The sequence below is a fragment of the Garra rufa genome, chromosome 4 (assembly GCF_049309525.1).
Source record: "Garra rufa chromosome 4, GarRuf1.0, whole genome shotgun sequence".
NCBI classification, from domain to species: domain Eukaryota; kingdom Metazoa; phylum Chordata; class Actinopteri; order Cypriniformes; family Cyprinidae; genus Garra; species Garra rufa.
The window spans coordinates 4913252-4937166 of record NC_133364.1 but is presented as its reverse complement, the minus strand read 5'-3'; the positions used below and the strand labels follow the sequence as shown (position 1 = coordinate 4937166).

The 23915-nt window shown below is 32.0% G+C and overlaps 2 protein-coding genes across 2 annotated transcripts in view; both read left to right on the top strand.

The window, feature by feature from the left end:
- LOC141333440 (ataxin-7-like protein 1) overlaps positions 1-6614 on the top strand; it is a 27656-nt gene extending 21042 nt beyond the window's left edge. Inside the window, exons 9-10 of the mRNA XM_073838455.1 lie at positions 6058-6235; positions 6493-6614. Of these exons, the coding sequence (XP_073694556.1) occupies positions 6058-6235; positions 6493-6614 (300 nt within the window). The remainder of the gene's footprint in view (positions 1-6057; positions 6236-6492) is intronic.
- Positions 6146-23915, top strand: LOC141333503 (zinc finger protein 800-like). Its single transcript, XM_073838523.1, has 6 exons — positions 6146-6235; positions 11832-11952; positions 16443-16538; positions 16707-16850; positions 18122-19352; positions 22943-23915. Coding segments are annotated over exons 2-6 (1569 nt in total). The 5' UTR covers positions 6146-6235; positions 11832-11855; the 3' UTR covers positions 22944-23915.

Sequence of the window (23915 nt, the reverse complement as noted above, 5' to 3'; positions counted from 1 at the left end):
TTTACAATTATGATCCATTTTTGCGTTTATTCTCTGAGAAGGTCTTAGTCTTAGCTCAAAAATATTAATATTTAAAGGAATAGTTCACCCGAAAAAGAAAATTTCCTGAAAATGTACCTCAGGACATCCAAGATGAAGATGAGTTTGTTTCTTCACCAGGTTTGGAGAAATGCAGCATTGCACTCTTAAAAACAAAGGTGCTTCACGATGCCATACAAGAACCTTTTTTGTCTAAATGGTTCCTTAAAGAAACTTTAACATCTGAAGAACCTTTCAGCTTCACAAAAGGTTCTTTGTGGCGAAAGAAGGTTCTTCCGATTATAAAAAGGTAAGAAAGAGATGGTTCTTTAAAGAACTTTTGACTGAATGGTTCTTTGTGGAACCAAAAATGGTTCTTCTATGGCATCGCTTGAAGAACCTTTTAAAGCACCTTTATTTTTAGGAGTGTATGTCACTTGCTCACCAATGGATACCATGCAGTGAATGGGTGCCGTCAGATTTAGAGTCTAAACAGCTGATAAAAGCACCTTAATATTATGGATTATAGATAGTTAAATATGTCTTAATTTGACTTGATTTGTTTCCTACAAGATGTTAATTGAAAGACTGGAGTAGTTTGGGTTACTTGTGAATTATTATGATGTTTTTATCAGCCGTTTGGACTCTCGTTCTGACGGCACCCATTCACATCCATTGGTGAGCAAGTGATCCAATGCTGCATTTCTCCAAACCTGATGAAGAAAAAACTCACCTACATCTCGGATGGCCTCAAGGTTTTCAGCAAATGGGTCTGAACTGTTTTAAGAAGCCAGAACTCCTGTAAAGATCCCTTTTTCACACTTTTAGTTTTTTTTTTTTTTCAGGATTTGAGTACTCTTTTATTTATATATTTTAAAAAAGTATTGCTATATGAATTTCTAAGGAGAAATAATTATGTATAGTTGTTCAGACTGTGCAAAGACAATACGCTCTGTGAACCCAGCTTGTGTTTGCTGTGAAGGCTCTTTACCCCTGATTATTACCGTGTTGCCTTGCTGCCAATGCGAAACTGTCCGTAGGTCAGCTACCAGAGCTAGAAACCAACCCCGGATCCCTTCCACACCATGTTTTATGGGTGAAGTGCTTCCATGTGGATTTGGCGCTGTAATGTTTCAAGGTCTTTTTATCGTCACAAAGAAGAAAACTGCCTGGATGCAGCTGTTCGGTTACATGTTTTGCCTTTTTCCCATTGCACGTCAATCGTTAGAGATTATTCTATGGAATTATTGACATAATAATATATATATTTTTTCAGAATAGCGTGAAGGACCACTTAAGTGAACCGAATGAATCAGAATGAAATTGTAATACAGTCATGATATAATCATGGTACCCCTTTTTGACCTTATGGCTCTTTTTTTTTTCCACTAGTGCCACAAATCTCTGTGTACTACAGTTCATCAACTGGAAATGTTGAACTGCAACTAAGCTATGAAGTATTATTATTATTATTATACAGAAACACGTCCCTCTTGTAGAAATTATTGAATGTCACCATTGGCATAGTAGTGCAATTTTTATTTATATATTTTTATTTCTTTTTGTTTGTTTTGTACTTTTACATTTTACTTTTAATTTTTAAAATTATTTGTATTTATTTTATTTTTATTTTTTTTATTATGGAAGTCTATTTCTTTCACAGAATTAAGAAAAAAAAATTGCAACTTTTAATCTCGTAATTCTGAGTTTATAGCTCACAAGTAGAATTTTGTTTCATGGAATTTTGAAAAAAAAAAAAAAAGTAAAAATGGCAAGATATAAACTCTTGACTTTAATTGCAATTCTGCAAGATGTTTTGAATTGCAATATGTATTGTAGAATTGTGACTTTATATCTCGGATTTTTCTTAAAATTTTCACAATTCTGAGTTAATATCTCCCAGTCAGATTTAGATTTTTTTTGCAATTTTGATACAAAAGTCAAACTTGCAAGATTTGCAATTGCAATTTTTACAATTATGAGTGTTTAATTGGAATTCTGAATTTATATCTCACAATTTGGATTTTGTATCTTGCAATTTTTGCTTTGTTTCTAAAAAAAAAAACACACACAATTCTGACTTTGTAATTGCAATTCTGAGTTTATATCTCACAATTTAGATTTAGTTTCCCGCAATTTCGAGGAAAAAAGTCAAAATTGCAAGATATAAACTCTCAGTTCTCACAATTCTGACTCTAATTGCAAAAACAAGAGTTTTATGTCTCACAATTTGGATTCAGTTTCTCACAATTTTAAGAAAAGTCAAATTTGCAAGATATGAAATCTCAATTTACACAATTCTGAGTTTATATTTCACAATTCAGATTTTGTTTTTCGCAATTCTCAGAAATAAAGTCAGAATTGCGAGATACAAACTCAATTCTCACAATTCTGAGTTTATATCTCACAATTTAGATTTTGTTTCTCACAAGATTTTGTTTCTTACAATTTTGAGAAAAAAAAGTCAAAATTGTGACATCTAAACTTTTTTGCAATTCTGGGTTTATGTCTCACAATTCGGATTTTGCTTCTCGCAATTTTGAGAAAAAAAGTTAAAATTGTGAGATATAAACTCAATTCTCACAATTCTAAGTTTATATCTCACAATTTAGATTTTGTATCGCAATTTTAATTAAAAAAAATGCCTATTTTTACAATTCTGACTTTTTAGTCGAAATTCCCGAGTCTCATAATTCGGATTTCTCCCAGTTTTGAGAAAAAAAGTACAAATTTTTACATTCAGAGTGTATTTCACAATATTCGGCAGAATTGTGAGAACTGAATTTATTTCTCGTAGTTTTGACTTTTTTTTTTTTAGTTGCAAGATATAAATTCAATTCTCACAATTCTGACTTTAATTGCAATTCTGAGTTTATATCTCACATTTGGATTTTGTTTCTCACAATTTTGAGAAAAGTCAAAATTGCAAGACATGAAGTCTCAATTTTTACAATTCTGACTTTTTATAGTCAATATCTGTCAGAATTGTGAGAACTGGATTTATGTCTTGCAGTTTTTTCTTTTTTATCACAATTGATTTTATTATTGCAATTCTGAGTTTATATCTCACAATTTAGATTTTGGACCTTTTAATTGCAATTCTGAATTTCTTATTCTTATTTCTATATTTAATTAAATTTTTATTTGTTTCGTAGTTTTTAATTTTACTTTTCTTTATTCGGTATTGTTATTATTTATTTATTTTGGTTTGCATTTTATTCCTGTATTCATTCAACTTTTTTAAGTAGCTTAATGGCTGATTTTTCAAGAAATGGGGTGTGATTCCAATCATCATTGTTTTAATTTGAATAACTGTATATTGTAAGCTACATTTTCGGTTACACATTGAACTCAGAATCACACGCAGAGTTTTCTGTGAAAGACACACTCTTGCTTCCACGTCAAGCGATATGAATTAATTCTGTAATGTTCTCCATTCTGTTCAGTTGGTCTACTGATGTGTATTGTTGGATGTGTGCATACTACTACTTTGCCATTATTAGTGAATGTCACTGCTATCTAGATGGTTTGTCATAACACTGCACAAGCTTATTCCCAAGCACATCACATCTCCTGTCCACAGATGCGTATAATGTAGATGTACTCTAGAGCCACACCTTCAGTGCTTCGATGTGACCCAGCCATAACAATTGTAAAGATTTCTAAGGCCTTATTTTTATACCTGGACTCTCTAAATCTGACATAAGAGGTGTTCATAGGCATTTATCTCATTCCTAAGACGAGCTCCTGTGTCCTTTATACAGTTTGTGTCCTGTTGGCCCATGTGTTCTCAATGATATAGATGTGTATTTTCAGGTTTGATGATATTTTGCATTTCAGCTGTTACAGAAATACATTTTTCTTACCTGCTGACTTGTGTTCTTCATTTGAGATCTATCTATCTATCTATCTATCTATCTATCTATCTATCTATCTATCTATCTATCTATCTATCTATCTATCTATCTATCTATCTATCTATCTATCTATCTATCTATCTATCTATCTATCAAAAAACTTAAAATAATAAATTAACGCTATTAGTTATAATGATATATAATATCTATCTATCTATCTATCTATCTATCTATCTATCTATCAAAAAACTTAAAATAATAAATGAACGCTATTAGTTATAATGATTATAATATCTATCTATCTATCAAAAAACTTAAAATAATAAATGAACGCTATTAGTTATAATGATATATAATATCTATCTATCTATCAAAAAACTTAAAATAATAAATTAACGCTATTAGTTATAATGATATATAATATCTATACATCTATCTATCTATCATTCAAAAAACTTAAAATAATAAATTAATGCTATTAGTTATAATAAATATATAATATCTATCTATCAAAAAACTTATAATAAATCAACGCTATTATATAATAAATAAATAGTTAATATCTATGCTATTATAATAAATCTATCTATCATCTATCTATCTATCGTTCAAAAAAACTTAAAATAATAAATCAACGCTATTAGTAATAAATAAATAGCTATTAGTTATAAATAAATAGTTAATATCTAGGTTATTAGTTATAATATATCTATCTATCTATCTATCTATCTATCTATCTATCTATCTATCTATCTATCTATCTATCTATCTATCGTTCAAAAAACTTAAAATAATAAATCAACGCTATTATATAATAAATAAATAGTTAATATCTATCTACGCTATTAGTTAGCCTATAATAAATATATAATATCTATCGTTCAAAAAACTTAAAATAATAAATCAACGCTATTAGTTATAAATAAATAGTTAATATCTAGGTTATTAGTTATAATAAATCTATCTATCTATCTATCTATCTATCTATCTATCTATCTATCTATCTATCTATCTATCATCTATCTATCTATCTATCTATCTATCTATCTATCTATCTATCATCTATCTATCTATCTATCTATCTATCATCTATCTATCTATCTATCTATCATCTATCTATCTATCTATCTATCTATCTATCTATCTATCTATCTATCTATCTATCTATCTATCTATCTATCTATCTATCTATCATTAGTTTTGCGGCCTGCGTTTGACGTGCACGAGCAGGAGTTTATAAGTTTATAAACAACAGAGAAGCGCGTTCTCATATAAAAGAATTTTCGCGCGGGAACTCGGGTGGCGGTTTCCTAGCAACGCAGGCACCTGAGGTCAGTGTTTACATTATATTCATTTATTTTTTCGGATCCGATTAATGTGCATCTAAATATTGATCATTGATCATTGATATAAAAAAAAGTTCGTTTTATTAGGCTAAATAACATCTTAATATTATAAATATCGATAGGCCTACTACATGCCTAGTTAATTAGCTAAGATTTTATAGCAGTCATAAAATCTTACATTTATGGAAGATATAGCCTACATTTCAGAAAAATCAGTATTTAAAATCTTTAAAATGCACTTTAATTGGGCTATTATAACTTAAAACTAATATATATATATATATATATATATATATATATATATATATATATATATATATATGGTCGTACAAATAATAATAATAATAATAATAATAATAATAATAACTGAAATAAATTTAAAGTTGATTAAAAAACTGCAGTGTTTATATACAGTACAGACCAAAAGTTTGAACACACTTTCTCATTCATTTGAATGACAAGGTGTGTCCACACTTTTGGTCTGTACTGTACATAAACACTGCAGTTTTTTAATTAACTTTAAATTTATTTCAGTTAACTTTAAAATGCATATGCATTAACGTATAATGATTAAAAATAGATTTAATACAAATATATAAAGAAACTTTTTGAGTTCGTATGCATTCATAAAAAAATCAACTTCTGTCAAAAATGTCCTTTATTTTTTAGAAACTTTACATTTTGTTACGTAAATGTATTTGCATTGGCATTTGCATGATGGTCAAAGTGATTTACTGTAAACCTATTAGTCCTGGATTAATCTTTTTAAAGTTTAAATGTCTTCAGTGATAGTTCGCGAATCAACTCTTACGCGACTCGAACACGTAACCTCTCAGAGCGGCCCAGATCTCGAAGCACTAGGTCACGGCACCCAGATAGATCTCCAGTGTTTGCTCAGTCGGGCACGTGCATGTGCTGGAGAGTCACATTCATGCGCGTGGAGGCGTCACACACCATCCAAGAGCTCTGAGAGTCAAAGTCGAAGTATCTTCCGGGAATCTACGGATTATATCGGTAAGAACAGTCAGAGGCTTCGTTTAAGCTTCAAAAGCTTTGATGAAACGCGTTTTAAACACGTAAAAGCGTCGCGTTTCCTCTCCGAACGCGGTTGTTTTGCAGAAAATGGCGTCTTGGTTTTGTTGTTCGGTGTGTGGATGGCGAAGAGAGGGCTCGGTTTCGATTCCGCGTGTGATTACGAAGGCTTTCGAAGGCTGATTAGATTCGCATGACGGTTGTTAACCATATTATTTGTGTTTGGTGCTGATTTTCAGCTTATGTGAGGCAGGAGAGTGCGCGCAATGGCGCAAGGCTCTCCAGCGCTGCGCGCAACGACGAGCAAAGCGCAGCGGTTCGAAACTCACGGTCGGCTTGTTTGGGTGTCGATGGATTGTAAAGTTCATTTTGCGTGTTTGGTGACGTCTTTTAAGCTTTTTCACATGCGTCATCTCCCTTTGTGGTTTTCAAACGCGTTGTAAGAGGTTCTTCCTTAATTGTCTCTTGTTCGTTCGCGTCAACTTTAGTTTCAAGAGCGTTTGTGGATGAATACTAAAAATTGACTCAAGTCAGAGTTTGGATACCGTGACAACACTTTAATCAAACAAAGCTCGGAGTAATGCGCCAAAACATACGAGTTAAAGTGTAAAACTAGTTTTCCACATGAATATACGTGCTTTAGAAGTAAGTTGTAAAACTAAACTTCTTAGTGTCCTCATTACGTAGTTTTGGAACAAGCCAAATGCTAAATGAAAACGACAATCAGGAGCTGATTTATTATAAATGTTTGACACGTGAGTAGCCTACAGTTGTTTATAGATTGATTGATTGATTGTCAGCTGTGTTCACGCTTAAGATCTGCAGCAAAGTGTTAATTATTGTCATTTAATACAGAGCACATTCTTTAAAGTAATAATTTAAGTAGAGTAATGAAGGACAACTTTTCTTGGACTCAACAGTATGCAAGTCTTCAGGAGATTTTGGGCATTATGTGTTCACAAGTTAGTAAATATGCAGATTTAAAGTGATGTAATCACTCATGTGATGTCTTAATTATGGAACTATTGTTATATTAGATTATTTTATATGAAAATGTCAAAACATACAAGAATGCTTAATGAATGGCAAGCCATTGATTTTTTTGTATTTGTTAAAACTTTTGTTTCTAAACAAAACAGTTTACACAACTCTCAAAAATTTCATTATAAAGATGAAAAACAGCTAAAAATAAAAACTTACTAAATATTTAAATCTTAAGTGATGTAATGACTCCAAATGTGCTTCAGTCATGAATCTATTATATTTTGGTATTATTATACTATGTTGTATTAAAAGACAAAACATTTAAGTATTTTTAATGAATGGAATACCAACGTTTTTTTATTTATTTATTGAACTATTTGTTTATAAACAAAACACTTACAATTTCATAATAAAGATGAATCTAAAAGTAAAAAGTTAGTAAATGAGCAGATGTTAAGTGATGACTCATTATGTGCTTCCTGTGATGTTATAATCATGAAACTTTTATATTAAATATTATATTTTATTAAAATGTCAAAACATGTAAGTATGCTTAACGAATGGTAAGCCAGTGATTTTTTTGTTTATAAACAAAACAGTTTACAAAACACCTAAAATTTCATAATAAAGATGAAAAACATCTAAAAATAAAATGTTAGAAAATAAGAGGGTGAAACTTTTATATTATGTATTACAAAGTCAAAACATTTAAGTAAGCCAGTGACTTTTTTTAGGCATTTATTTGACTTTTTATTTATAAACAAAACATTTTAGACGACACTTAAAATTTCATAATACAGATGAAAAACCTTTAAAAAATAAAAAAAAGTAAATAAACAGGTGTAAAGTGATGCGGTGACTCATAATGTGCTTCATGTGACGTCATAATCTTGAAACTTTTATATTATAATACAAAATGTCAAAATATTTAAGTATGCTTAATAAATGCTAAGTCCATTTTTTTCAATATTTATTGTACCTTGTGTTTATAAACAAACAATTTACATGACGCTTAAAATTTTATAATAAAGATGAAAAACATCTAAAAAATAAAATTTTAGAAAATAAGAGGGTTTAAGTCATGTAATGACTCATTATGTGCTTTCTGTGATGTCATAATCGTGAAACATATTATATTAAAATGTCAAAACATTTAAGCATGCTTAATGAGTGGTAAGCCAATTATTATTATTATTTTGCATTTATTCGTTTGTTTGTTTATAAACAAAATAGTTTACAAAACACTTAGAATTTCATAATAAAGATATAAAACATAAAAAAATAAAAAGTAAGCAAATAAACAGATGTAAAGTGATGTAATGACTCTTAATGTGCTTCATGTGATGTCATAATCATGAAACTTATGGAGCCAATATTTTTTTTTAAATTTATTGGACCTTTTGTTTATAAACAAAACAGTTTACAAAACAATTACAATTTCATAATAAAGAAAAATAAAAACTTAAATACGCAGATGTCAAGTAATATAATGACTCATAATGTGCTTAATGTGACGTTATAATCATTAAAAACGGTCATATTATAATATATTATATTAAATTAAGTTGCAAGAAACATATTTTTGTTACAGAAAATTACAAATTTGGGTAAAATACAAAATAAAATTATTTTTTTTTTTTTTTCTTATTTTTCAATATATTTAGGTACAAGTTTGAAGTGCAATACTGTAAATCTGTTATACAATAGTAGTTAATATGTGGTCCAATAGAAAATTCAATCTATTTCAATTTTTTTTTTTTTTTTTTTTTTTTAATGAGGAAAAGTCATTTTTAAGACCGTTTAAAGTTATTGTACTCTTTAATAAATAAAATCTAAAATGATTTTTTTTTTCTTGTTTAAATCACCCAAGGGGGCAGAAAAGTTTCCATAAACAAATCATCCAAACAATGAGCAAAATCTGACAGTGTAGGTTGACAGATGTTGTTGAGACGTTCAGAGCTTATTTTTAAGGATGTTAATAATTTCAATACGGGCTCTGAAGGCTTGTGAAGTGGATGCTAATTGACTTCTGATTGTTTAAAAAGCTTTAGTAAACTGTAAACAACACTAATATTCAGATTAGTGGTTGATCAATATGGGCTTTTCAGTGACAGATGATTAACATTTTACTCCTTGATTCTGGCTAGTTCTTCGTTATTGCCTCTTTGACATCTTGACATCTTTCAGTTTTCAGTTGCTTTTCAATCAAACTCCAGCAGAGGGAGACACTTAGAGATCTTGTTTAAAGGGATAGTTCACCCAAAAATGAATATCCTGTCATCATTTCCTCACCCTCATGTCGTTCCAAACCTGTTTGACATTGGTTCTTCTGTAGATCACAAATGCAGATGTTTAGTAGAATGTTCATGCTGCTCTTTTTCATACAGTAAGAGTGGATGGTGATCTTTTGAGCTCCAAAAATGACCAAAAGAGCAGCATAAACACATCTTTACTAATTGTTTGCTGCATTTCAAGTCTTCTGAAGCCATATGACAGCTTCGTGTGAGAAACTGACAAGAACTGAAGAAGTCATGTTCACTCAAAATCAGCATGATCACAATTTTGGATCTGATTTTAAACTTTTTTTCTTTTATTATATGATGTAAAATACCAGCAAATTGAATTAAATGATTAGAAAGATTATAAACACTATAAATGTGTATTTTAGCTCCCCATCACTCCACAACAAATCCCCTAAATGTAAGCGTATTATGGTTACAGTTATTCTAAAAAAAATATATAAAATGATATAAAATGTAAACTTCTTTTTTTTTTTTTTGTAAGTTTTGCATTAGTTATCACATCATGTTATTTATCGTTTAAAAACTATTATATTCTGGAAAATATGGTACAGTTTATTTATTTAAAAGATGCAATGTCTGACACTGCACATAGACTGATAAATAATAATTTTATTTAATGTAATAATTTGATAAATATACTTTCATAAAACTGTATTGTTTTAATAGATAGTGATTACAAGAAATTCCTAACAGTATAATACTATAACACTATAAAAAAACATTTTTTATGCTCATCTAGGCTGCATTTATTTGATCAAAAATACAGAAAAAAATAATATTTGAAATATAATTACGATGTAAAATAACGTTCTTCTCTTTTAAAATACATTAAAAATCTATTTTATTTCTGTGATCAAATCAGAATTTTTTAGCATCTTTACTCCAGTATTTAGTGTCACATGATCCTTCAGTAATTATTCTAATATGTGACCCTGGACCACAAAACCAGTCTTAAGTCGCTGGGGTATGTTTGTAGTAATAGCCAAAAATACATTGCATGGGTCAAAATTATTGATTTTTCTTTTATGCCAAAAATCATTTGGAAATTAAGTAAAGATCATGTTCCATGAAGATTTTTTGTAAAATTCCTACTGTAAATGTATCAAAATGTAATTTTTGATTAGTAATATGCATTGTTAAGAACCTAATTTGGACAACTTTAAAGGTGATTTTCTCGGTATTTTGATTTTTTTGCACCCTCAGATTCCAGATTTTCAAATAGATGTATCTCGACCAAATATTGTCATATCCTAACAAACCATACACCAATAGAAAGCCTATTTACTTAGCTTTCATATTATATATACATCTCAGTTTTGTAAAATTTAACCTTATGACTGGTTTTGTGGTCCAGGGTCACATATGCTGATTTATTATCAGTGTTGAAAACAGTGCTGCTTAATATTTTATTGGAACTTATGATACTTTTTTCAGGATTCTTTGATAAATTAAAAGTTTAAAAGAACATAATTTATTTAAAATTGAAGGGTTTTCTAACAATATACAGTTCAGTACATTTGTATTGTTTCTCTTTTTGAAAGAAATTAATACTTGAAAAAGTGAAAGCATAGATTTACATTGTTGGAAAATATTTCTATTTTGAATAAATACTGTTCTTTTTAACTTGTTACTCATCAAAGAATCCTAAAAAAATATCTCAGGATTCCCAAAAATATTAAACAGCACAACTGTTTCCAACATTGATAATTAAATTAATAAATCAACATATGAGAATGATTTCTGAAGGATCATGTGATGCTGAAGACTGGAGTAATGACTGATGAAAATTCAGCTTTACATCCCAGAAATAAATTATATTTTAAAGTATATTAAAATAGAAAACTACTATTTAAACTGCAAAAATATTTCACAATATTACTGTTTTTTTCTGTATTTTTAATCAAATAAATGAAGCCGTGATACGCATAAAAGTCTTCTTTAAAAAAAAAAAAAAACAGTTTTGAATGGAATTTTGAATTTAAATTTTAGAATTTTGAATTGCAATAATATTTCATAATATTCAAATAAATGGAACTTTGAAAAGCATGAGAGATTTCACACAAACATTCAAAATCTTACTGATCCCACAGTTTTGAGTGGCAGTGTATATATTACTATGTACAAAAAAGCCTGCTTTAAATGACATGACAGAATGAATGTATGGCTTTCTCAGTGGTCACTGTACTTTAATGCCTTTTTAAGCTGGATTTAAAGCTGTTTGTCAATATATCATATCGTTAGGGTATCTAGACTCCCTATTTATCGCTCTGCTATTCTCTCTTACTCCACAGAGACACATTTGAGGTGTTTTGGAGATGGAGGAAACCCCAGCCAATGAGAAGTGTTGTCAAACGGATGAGCTCACAGGTGAGGCCTTTGTTCCCGGACCTGACCATGCGAGCAAGACGCCAGGTAAGCATCCGCTTTTCTCCTGTCTATTAAATTTTAAATGAATGCTACATGTAAATGAAGTCTTGACCAATGGGATCCATTGTGAACGGTCCACATGAATGGACATAATCCGGACAAGAGTAAATGCATTTTAAAAGCGGCCCATCGGCTCTGATCCTTCCCTATTAGAGGATTACAGCAAATTCCTTCATGGCCTGCTATTGTCCTTCACTCAGTAGGGGTCACAAGAGTCTGTGACCCTAAAAGAGAAGAGGTCACGCCCCTCCCCCTCAGCCTTTTGCTGTAATGGAAGATAGGTTTACACAAATATACATTAACTAGTGTGAAATAGTAACTTCCATGTAAGCTTACTGAAAAGTGCAATTTGTGAAAAGCTTTATATTTTTTGTCTCATGTTCTGTGATGTTTGTAATTGTAGTATGATGCTGTGTTTGTGTGGGGATGGTGACTGAAGCATTGATTGAGCTGCTCTTTGCCCCATGATACTGGGAGGCCAATAAGCCACGCCCCCTGTGATGATGAGCGGGTTCAGGGGTGGGGCTTGGGGTTTGTCTGAAAGCAATAGGATGTAGCAGTTTCACTTCCTCTTTACTTTTTCATGCTTTGTTTTTTTACTAATGGCAGAAATGAATTTAACTCTTGTATGCTTTGAACATTAATTTTGAGCATGCAAAACTAAAATGAATGAATAAACTAACTTTTATATATTGTAACGAAAGAAAAATAAACTTTTTTCCCCTTTTCCCTCCAATTTGCATATCATTTAGCTGATTTGCTTGTATAATCTTAGCAGTGTTATATTAGTATTGATTATATACTATTATAGTGTTTATTGCTATTTTAATAAGCGTTTTATTTTTTATATTTGCACTTTTTTTCCCTTTTTTAATTTTAAAAACAAAAACTTTTAGTAATTTCTTATATTTTATTGTATATTTTGGATTAACGTGTAAATTCAAAATAATTAAACTGTAATTAAACTGGATTTATAATTATATCATTTTTAATAAAAAAAAAAATCTGAATTCTGAATTTATTGTTCTCATTAAATTTTTTATCTTAGCTTTTGCTTATTTATGTGTTATTTTATTTTATATTTTGAATTAACTTTTAAAATTTAATTTTTGATTTACGTTTTAGTATTTTTCATTTTTATTAGACTTAACATTTTTCAATATTCTTAATTCTGAATTTCTGAGTTCTTATTTAAATTTTAGCTTTTTTAAGCTTTTTTTAATAGAACATTTTAGTTCTCACTTTAATTTTAGCTTTTAAATTAGCTTTTTTTTTAAATATATTTTCTTTTTTAATTTTTATTTTAGTTTTGGAATTTTTTCTTATATAGTTTTTAGTAGTTTTGTCATATTTCTATATAGCTTTAACTATATACCAGTTGTAGTTTTAGTAATTTTAATACTTAAACATATTTATTTCAGTTTGCTGATAAGGTAATATTTTTTAAGTGTATAATATGTTATATATATTTTATTCTTGATCAATTTACAATGAAATTACTGAAATATTTAATACCAGCGAGTGAGTAAATCAAGTTTTATTTACCAGCCAAAAACAATTTTTCTATCATCTAGCAAAATGTGCAAAATTTGGAGCCTTGTGTACAGACCAAACGATTTATGGAAAACTGATGCACAGACCATCAAACCAGCAAACGTCAGTCAGCAGTATCCAAACGGCGTGTGTGTAGGTGTGTGTTGACTCCCACCTCCTCACCTAGCCGTCCTGACATTGGCAGATTTCCGGCCGTTCCTCTAGGAAATTCCCTCACACAGTCATAAAACACCTCCAATATAAGGCGAGTCTCTGAGGGTCGCTGTAAACACACCACTGGGCCCTGCTGGCTGCTCCAGCCATAAATTCACCAACATCCCCATCATCAATCTCCCCCTGATTTGGCCGCTTTATCCACAGCTGTGTTCATGCCCCGTATCTTCACACACGATTGATTTGTCACCTCTTCACGTAGTAAGAGTTATTGTCTCCCACTGGATATCTGTTCCCATATAGCTCTGTTGATGGAAAATGCTGTTTTAGAGGCATTTTAGATAATCGCTTTTGTATCATTTCTAGTTTTTAAAGACAATATAAGGGTTAGGGTTCGTATGAGCAATTATAGTGATATTTACCATTGCCATTTAGTTTAATTTTAGTTGTAGTGAGTTGTATGTGCTTTTTGTTTATTCGTTTTAAAAAATATATATATTTTGAATTGGCTTTTATATTTTCAGTTTTCATTTTGGTTTTAGTAATTTGTTAGATTTTGATTTTTTTTTTTGTAATTTGCTAGATTTTTTTTTTATTTTATATTTTGAATTAACTTTAGTTTTATAATTATTTTTTTTAAATTTCAGGTTTAGGCATTTATGTGCTTTTCTCATTTTTTCATAGTCTTAGCATTTTTTTTATATTCTGAATTTTTTTTGTTCACATTTAAATTTTATCTTAGGTTTTTGTCAAATTTTTCTTTTTTTTTTTAGATTTTGAATTAGTTTTTGTTTTTATAATAGTTTCCATTCTAGTAAATTGTATGTAATTAGATTTAGATTTAAATTATGTTAGCAAATAAAAAAAATCTTATTATAGTGTTTATTAATGTTTTTATTTTTCAGCCTACTTTTACTTTCACTTTACTACATTTCCTAATTAAAATGTATACTTTTACTCCGATACATTTCCCGAAGTACTGTATATTCGTAACTTACTACAAAATAGTCCGAAGTCAGGATCTCGAGATGTAAACTCCCAACTGTGAGAAAAAAGTTTTTTTTTTCTTAATTTTGCAAAACTGTATATAAAAAATGATCTCACAAAAGTATTGCGTTCTATCTAGAAAGTGTTTGCTCAAAAAGATTTTGCATTTGCATTAAAATCACCTCTTTATTTTTTGATTAGCTTTTGTTTTTATTTTAGTTCAGTTAGGGTTAGGGTTTAGTTGTAGTGACTTGTATGTGCTTTTTTAAATTCGTTTTGGCTTTTATATTTTCAGTTTTCATTTTGGTTTTAGTTTTAGTAATGTGTTAAATTTAGATTTTTTTTTTTGTAATTTGTTAGATTTTTTAATTTTATATTTTGAATTAACTTTAGTTTTATAATTTAATTTATTTCAAAATAGTCATTTATGTACTTTTGCCATTTTTTGTAGTCTTAGCATTTTATTTTTATTTTTATTTTTTTTGTAATATTCTGAATTTTTTAGTTCTCATTTTAATTTTATTTTAGGTTTTTGTCAAATTTGTTTTTTTTTTTTTTTGTTAGGTTTTGGAATTCCGTCACAAATGTTTTTGTGAGCAAACACAAAGTTTATAAACCCAAAAGAGATAAAAAGTCAGAATTGCGAGATAAAATTCACAATTCTCTGAAATGTGAGTTTGTATTTCGCTATTCTGATGTCATTTCAGGAAATTCTGGCTCTTTTTCCCAGAATTGCGTGATTAAAAAAACGAAGTATTCTGACTTTTTTCTCAGAAATTGTTGATATAAACTCGCAATTGTGAGATATAATTTTCCTCTCAAATGTGAGTTTGTATTTCGCTATTCTGATGTCATTTCAGGAAGTTCTGCCTTTTTTCCCCCAGAATTGTGTGATTAAAAAAACTCAATATGACTTTTTTTCTCAGAATTGGGTGACATAAACTCACAATTGTAAGAAATAAAGTCAGAATTGCAATATAAACTGATAATTCAGACATTTTTTCTCAAAAATGGCTGATAAAAACTTGCAATTGCGAGAAAAAAATTGACTTGTTCTTTTACTTTCAACACTTAAGTACATTTAAGATTAAATCAATATACATGGGGGGGATACACGAAAAAACAATTTCTGTAATGTGTGTATTTTTGTTTGGCTTTGGCTTCAGCCAAGAATTTTCATTTTGGTGCATCCCTAAATAAAAGTCCTTTCTGTAGTAGCCTCCACAAACTAGAGCTTCATTAATCACCACCTTGAAATATTGGCATACGTATCCCAAACACAAGAGATATTATCCGATTTATCCAGTGGAGAAATGGAGATGTGTATTAAATCAAAGCTTTTGTTTCAGAGCCAGACGTTTTCGCAAATACTCATCTAGACATTCGCAGGCAGCAGCCATCAATAATGCAAACTTTAATAAAGTCTCATTTAGAAAGCACAAGCTGAACCTCTGAATGGATATGACTCATATCGGCGAGATCTGCCATCCAAAACATACTGGCGTGAGCACAGCAAACTAGACTTCAGATCATCATTTCTGTATAATGAGTTTGTCTGGAGAGGATTATTCAAAGAGATTCAGCCTGACGGTCTGTCATAAGTGTTAATAAGAGAGATAAGCAGCATTGCAGCTGAGGTACGTGAATAATTGGTTGAGTTTTCTGTCATGCAAAGGAAAAGCTGTTAGTGTGAGTCATTTTAGAATGATTCAAATGTGTAGTATGCATACTGTAAATAATTCATTGATACATGAATACACTGTTTTTTTTTTTTATTGCAGTTCATTCCACAGAACCCGGAGATCCTCCTTTGCTCCAAACGCCGCTGCTCACCTCCAAATCTGGCATCCATCAGATCATTGAATGTTTCTGCACAGGTGCTGTGTCTGTTCACAATGTTACCTAACCTCTGTTTCCTCTCTTTATGATCGTAGCCCAAACTGTTTGAATGAAACGGAAAGTATGTGTAAAATTTAAGCCCTGTTGCCAAAGCGTTGACAGAATCCCAAAAAGTCTAACCACTGCCCTCTTGTGCTTCTTTGCAGGTACTGCACAGCTGAAACACATTCTCCTCAAAGAGGTGGATACGATTTTTGAATGCAAACTGTGCCGCAGTCTCTTCCGTGGCCTTCCCAATTTAATCAAGCATAAGGAAATTTACTGTTTCAGTCGAATGCCTGAAAATGATGGTTAGTATAGCAATGCATTTCTACTTTTCATTCTCTAAAAGACCATTGTTGAATTTGCCCTGAGAATTTTCATTGGCGTGTGGCCATAAAGTGGAACTGGTGATTGTTATTCTGGCTGTGTTGTTTATTTTCACCACTTAAACTGATTTGGGCCTTTAAGACTTTAAGATTTGGCCTTTTCACCTGAATCAACTTTATGTTGATAGTTAAGATTTCTTTCACTGATGAACAAAATACCATTTGTGCTACTGTGCCTCTAAGACCTCCATAAGTGAATTTGATTGGTTAAACTATGTATACTAACTGTGTTGAATGATCCACAGCTGTGTTTTTGTTTAGTGATAGTTGTTCATGAGTCCCTTGTTAGTCCTGAACAGTTCAACTGCCTGCTTGTCTTCAGAAAAATCCTTCAGGTCCCACAAATTCTTTGGTTTTCCAGCTTTTTTGTGTATTTGAACCCTTTCCAGTAATGATTGTATGATTTTGAGATCTATCTTTTCACACTGAGGACAACTGAGGGACTCCTATGCAACTTTTACAGAAGCTCGAAACGCTCAAGAAGGAAACACAATGCATTAAGAGAAATTTGAAGATCAGCGTAAATGTAACTTATTTTGTCTTCTGGGAAACATTTAAGCATCTTCTGTAGCTTCTAAAGGGCAGTACTAAATGAAAACATATGATATTTAGGCAAAATAAGAAAAATGTACACATCTTCATTCTGTTCAGAAGTTTTCACCCCCGGCTCTTAATGCATTGTGTTTCCTTTTGGAGAATCATTAGCGTTTGAACCTTTTGTAATAGTTGCATATAAGTCCCTCAGTTGTCCCCAGTGCGAAAAGATGGATGTCAAAATCATACAGTCATTTTTGGAAAGGGTTTAAAAACACAAAAATGCTGAAAAACCAAAGAATTTGTGGGACCTGAAGGATTTTTCTGAAGAACAACAGGCAGTTGAACTGTTCAGGACTAACAAGGGACTCATGAACAACCATAACTAAGCAAAATTAAGAATGAAGTGTATGCAAACATTTGATAATACATTTTTATAAACTCAACAATTTTCTGGACTATATGTAAACATATTTTATGTGAAATATATTATTCAGGTCAGTACTAACTAAAACATTACATGCATTTTGTATAATCCCTCTAATTTTGGAAAAATAATTAACATTTTGCACATTCTGCAAGGTGTATAAACTTTTGAATATCAAAAAACAAAGGAATTCCTATTTTCCGTGATAACTAAGATTTACTTCCGGTTCCAGGCCTTTCTGGAGATGGCAAAAAGAGCATGAAAGAACTTCTTGAAGCCATCTATCCCTCTGATAAAGAGGAATATGTCCTGAAACTGGAGCCCATTGCCGGAAACCAGAATGCTGTGTACCAGTACCTGTCCAAAGATGACGACTTACCACCTTCATCACGGACCAATAACCACATGACCACAGACGGCTGGAGACACTACCACTCCAACAGCCAAGAAACGTACATGGAGGAAGTCCGGTTGGAAGAGGAGGACAACAATAGCATTGATGAAGAAGATGAGAGTGAGAAAATTGGCAAGGGAGAGGATGATGCAGAAGAAAACAAGGGGCATCAGGATAGTGACCCTGAGGAGCCAGAAGAAGCAGGTCACAAAGACCTTGCCTCTTGCAAATGCAATCTCTGTAATAGGACGTACAGGGTTCCAGGACACCTTAGGAGGCACCTTCGTACTGTTCACAAGATTGCATCCTCCGGTTCCACAACCGGCGACTCCAAGAAAATGCCCAACGGTAAAGTTCCAGATAATCCCAACACTAGTCCCAGCTCTTCCTCTGACTCCCCGAGCCATAAAGAAGACAAAGTCCCATCCAAGGCTGCATTCTCGATAGGCTTTGACTTTAAGGCACGCTTCTGCAAGCTCTGTAGACGGACCTTCAGCTCCGTGCAGAATCTGGAGAAACACATTGAGTTGCACACAGACAACGGCACAGACTTCTTTGTCAAGTTTTACTGCTGCCCGCTTTGCCGCTACAAGACACGCCGCAAGAGAGACGTCCTACGGCACCTCTCAGAGTTACACAAGAAGAAGTCCTCCTACCTGAGCAGGATCTCCCAGTCGCTGGAGAGCTACGCCATCAAGAAACCAGCGGAGGTTGTGATTAACAAAGATGAGGCGAGAGATCAAGGTCGACAAGAAGAAGTGAAACTCCATCACAACCACACTTCGCCATATGTGACACGCAGGAACTTGCCTCCAAAAGCTCCTGGCATAAAGGGCAAAAAGACCTCGAAGACTGGCAATAAGGAGCGCCACAATGACAAAGTGACCCATAACAAAAAATTAAAGCCTACTAGCCCAAAAGGGAGTGCTACCAAGAAATCTCTGCACGTGTGCAACATCTGTGGGCAGAGCTTTAAAAAGACAAGGTACCTGGGGTTGCACAAGAGAAGCCACCTGAAATCCGCAACCAGAAGTGCAGGTATCAGAACAAGATCCAAGGTCATGCTTTGGTGAGTGCATCTGAATCAATATGCTACGCAAACTCTGTTACAAGCCCTAGGAATCAAAACCTCTAGGATAGGTTACTGTTTAAAACGTCACCTCATAACTTTTTGGCAAGGTTCTCCCCAAGTTAAGTTGATCACGTGTGTGCTTTCAGATAGAGCAGCATTTACTACACAGAGCCATTGATCACTGACAAGCGCAAGCTTGATGATATCCTCTGCATGGTTTTGCACAGCTTGTCAGTGAACAACAGCTCTGTGTAGTAAACGCTGCTTTATCTGAAAGCACACACATGATTACAGAACTGATTAATACTGATTACAGAACCGGCTTTACTGACAAGATGTACATGTGGTATTGCATGCGATTTATCCTGCAGCCCTACTAGAAACGTTTGAGTAAGGGATGCACCGATATCAGAGTCGGCCGATAATGGCTTTAAATGTAAATATCGGCATTGGTCCGATATGAAAAATGATGCAGATATGTCTTGCCGATAAGCATTAGATCACATTAGCAGTTTGGCTTATTTTTGATGCAAAGTTTTGCCTGAATGATGATTAGATTTACTGTTTTGGATCGCTGCATAACCAAAATTAAAAATAATTTGCTTATAATTTCCGCACAGGATAGACTTGGTGTTGTTTCCAAACAAAAGGAAATATATCGGTATCGACATTGGCTGTCGGTCAAAATGAGTTGGAAAAATATCGGCATATCAGATATCGGCAAAAAAACAATATCTTGCATCCCTAGTTTTAGTTGGATGTATGTCTAACAGTCTTTAAATGTTACTACTTTCAGAGTTCGGAATGTTCAGAGAACATTCAAAAGTAACATTCCGAAACATTCAGAAATGTTTTTTTAACTCAACGGGAAAGTTAGTAAAATATGTTCTTAGAACATATTTTGTTGGTTTTAGAGAAACTCAACTACGGACGTTACCAAGTTGCTAAGTTAGCAACTACATTTTGGAGCAATGCATAGCATAAACAAAGTATTATTTTCAGTTCTTCAAGATATTGAATAAATTACTAGTGTTTATTGTTGACATTTCTCCTGCATTGATCACCAACTTCCACTTTTCACTTCGCTCATCAATGCAATTTGCAGTTGCCTTCTTGGCCAAAGATACATCCAATTTTGACTTCCAATTTTGCCAAAACATCTTCGAAGTCAGTGTTATGCTACTTGCCTTTAGTCTCAATCCTGTTGCTTAGTTGGGAGTGAGTTTATGTTGCCTTAAAAGGCTGTTCAGGTAGACAGTTCACTAGTTTGTGTGCAGCTGTTTCCTGAAAGGAATTGTGCTTGGTTGGCGGATTGCTGCAACAGCCTTGCTGTTAATGAATGAGAGAAATCCCAGGGTGGACTTCCTGCACGGAAGAATGAAGCATGGATGCCACAGCAAGGCCCAGGAAATTAGACCGCCCCGGTCTCACCTCAAGGTTTAAAAAGCCCTTGGGTTGCCGGTTGAGCAGTGAGGGGGGCTTCTTTAAGAAGCAATTAAGATAACTCACCCGTGTCCTTGGAAACAGCGCTCGCCTCAGCCGGGTTGTATTAATCACGTCGCTCAGTCACAGGACCGGAGAGACAAGAAAAGCTCTCTGATCTTCAAATAAGGGTGACAGAGTTGCCTTGGGTATCTATGTCCATTTTTTGACTTGCTTTTTTCCCCATTAATGCCTCAGTGGTGAAACTCCATATGTCACTCTGACAGTTAGCATTTCACTTGTTCCTCTGGGTCCTTGTGTTTTTCCCTAGGTTGCAGTAATTTACATGTAACATGAAAACACATGAAGGCTGGATTACCGCCCGCTCCCTGTCGACATGTGGCAGAGAGTTACTTAAGTGATAATGAACTAGAGTCTGTGTGCATTGTGGCTGAAAACCATTCAGCGGCTCATAGCCTCTTATACCTTTTCCTAGGTATACACAGTATATCGGTAGCGTATCGGTTATTGACCGATATCATTTTTATTATAGATTTTTTACATTTTGTGTTTTTACATTTAGATTAACTTAAAATAAGATAAGGTGAAATTAAAGATTTATTAAATAATAATTCAGTAATAATAACAATGTTAAAAGTTATCTTTAGCCAATTTCAAAATGAATATTGGTTTTCATTCCTTGCTTGTAGAATTTTTAATTTTACATTTTAGTGTTGGATTTTTATTTTATATTTTATTAACTTAAAGTGAGATAAAAGGGAAGGAAATGTTTAAAATTAATTTAATAACGCTCTTAAATATAATCTTTAGCAAATCTCAAAATAGTTTTTTCTTTCCGTATTTGTAGAATTCAAAATGGTTAATTTTACATTTTGGTGTTGGATTTTTTAAATGTATTAACTTAAGGTGAGATAAATGGAAAGGAAATATTTTTAAAAATTTAATGACACACTTAAATATAATCTTTAGCAAATCGCAAAATAAATATTGTTTTTTCTTTGCGTACTTGTAGAATTCAAAATTTTAATTGTACTTTTTAGTGTTGGAATTTTGTACATTTATTAACTTAAAGTGAGAAAAGAGGAAAGGAAAAAATTTAAAATGATTTACAACACTCTTACATATATTCTTCAGAATATTGCAAAATGAATATCGGTTTTCATTCCGTACATGTAGAACTGAGAATGTTTAATTGTACTTGATAGTGTTGGATTTTTTTTGTTTATTAACTTAAAGTGAGATGAGGGGAAAGGAATATTTTTTAAAAAAATAATTGAATAACACTTTTAAATATAATCTTTAGCAAATCTCAAAATAAATATCGGTTTTCATTCTGTACTTGTAGAATTGAGAATGCTTAATTTTACTTTTTAGTGTTGGATTTTTTTTTTGTGTATTTACTTAAAGTGAGATGATGGGAAAGAAGAAAATAAAAAATAATTTAGTAACATTTTTAAACAAATTCGTTAGCATATTTCAAAATGAATATCGGTTTTCGTTCCTTACTTGTAGAATTGAGAATGTTTAATTGTGCTTGTTAGTGTTGGAATTTTTTAAAGTTTATTAATTTGAAGTGAAATGAGGGGAAAGGAAATATTTAAAAATAATTTAACACTAATAAAATCTTTAGTTTTGGATTTTTTGTTTTGTTTACTAATTTAAAGTGATATAAGGGAAAGTAAATAGTTAAAAAATAATTTAATTTGAATTTAATTTTTATTGAAACACTTTTAAATAATTTTTTTTAGCAAATCTCTAAATGAATATCAGAATTTAAAATGTTTAATTTTACTTTTTATGTTGTTTTACAAATAGTATAAAAAGTGTGTCTATACTACAACATTTAGTATTTAGCATATCAGCTACTTAGTATAACATGAAAGTAATTATCGGTTTACTACTAAAAGCCAGAATTTTTTTTATCGGTGCATCCCTACTATAAAATGGCTGTTTAAATCAGTTTAACTGACCATGAACTAACAAGGTACTCCAAAACAATTCAAAGAATATCATGGTATATGGTACATAGTATGGTATTACCATGGTACATGGTTGAGACATCTTGAGAACTGTGTACAAATCCTTAATAATATTATGATACTATTTTGTATCCCTTTCTATCACTTCCTATCTCTCTTTATTAGATATCTTCTGACAGCAAACTGGACTTGCAGCGACTGTGGAAAGACTGGACAGTGAGAGTGACAAAGAAAATCGAATGGTTAAAAACTAAAGGAAACAGTGCTGTACTACAAAACAGACTTTAAACCATATGTAGGGTATAAGAAACCCTCAGAAATGTGTGCTTGGGCTTTTAGGAGCTTTACCATCATCCACACAGGAGAATGTATGTCAATGTAACGGTACAGTATTTTCAGCGGCACCCTATTAACCATTTATGAGGGGTTCTGACCACTCTCAGATATAAGACCAAATACATATGCTTTCCATTCCCCCGCTGCCATCAATAAGATTTGACGTTTCCCTCCAAAACCAGCCAGACGATTGTTCAAGGATCCCGATGTAGCAGGTTTAGCCTCAGGTTGAGCTTCAAGGCACACATGCTCTTGGTGAGAGAGGGCACTGAACTCCTGCAGACGGCAGCTGAACGGCGGCTATTGACACCCATCAGGCTCATTGGTATTCAGTGCAGTCGTATGGGGTAAGATCTGGATGTCTTTTTCTATCACTGAGAAAACGGTGGACACCGAAGACCACTGGAACATCGTGAACTCAAAATCTACTTCAGTTATATTACGGGAAAGGGATCTTTTATGTTTGAACAAGCACATCCTTTGAAAAAGACGGCCAGTTGTCCTTAACTGGAGGCAAATGTTAAATGCTTTCTATGAGATCTTTTTAGTTCTTCAATTAATTAATCTCCTATCAGTTTTAAATGCTTTTTACGTTATGTATTTCTCTCCTTATTGTCTATTAACATTTTACAGAAAGGTTAACAGGTCTTCTCAAGGATTCACTGTGCAAATCTGTAGATCCAAGTTTCTTTTTTTTTTTTTTTGCCGTCCGGAGGCTTGACGGATAAAAGTTGGTAGAAGTTTTATTTCGAATTGTTAACATGAATGTATTTACCAACAATAAACTGAGAAAATGACTGTG

Coding starts and splice junctions, on each gene's coding strand:
- LOC141333503 (XM_073838523.1), top strand. CDS start 11,856: ATGGAGGAAACCCCAGCCAATGAGAAGTGTTGTCAAACGGATGAGCTC. Junction 11,953..16,442: donor CCATGCGAGCAAGACGCCAG/GTAAGCATCCGC, acceptor TTTTTATTGCAG/TTCATTCCACAGAACCCGGA. Junction 16,851..18,121: donor TCGAATGCCTGAAAATGATG/GTTAGTATAGCA, acceptor TTCCGGTTCCAG/GCCTTTCTGGAGATGGCAAA.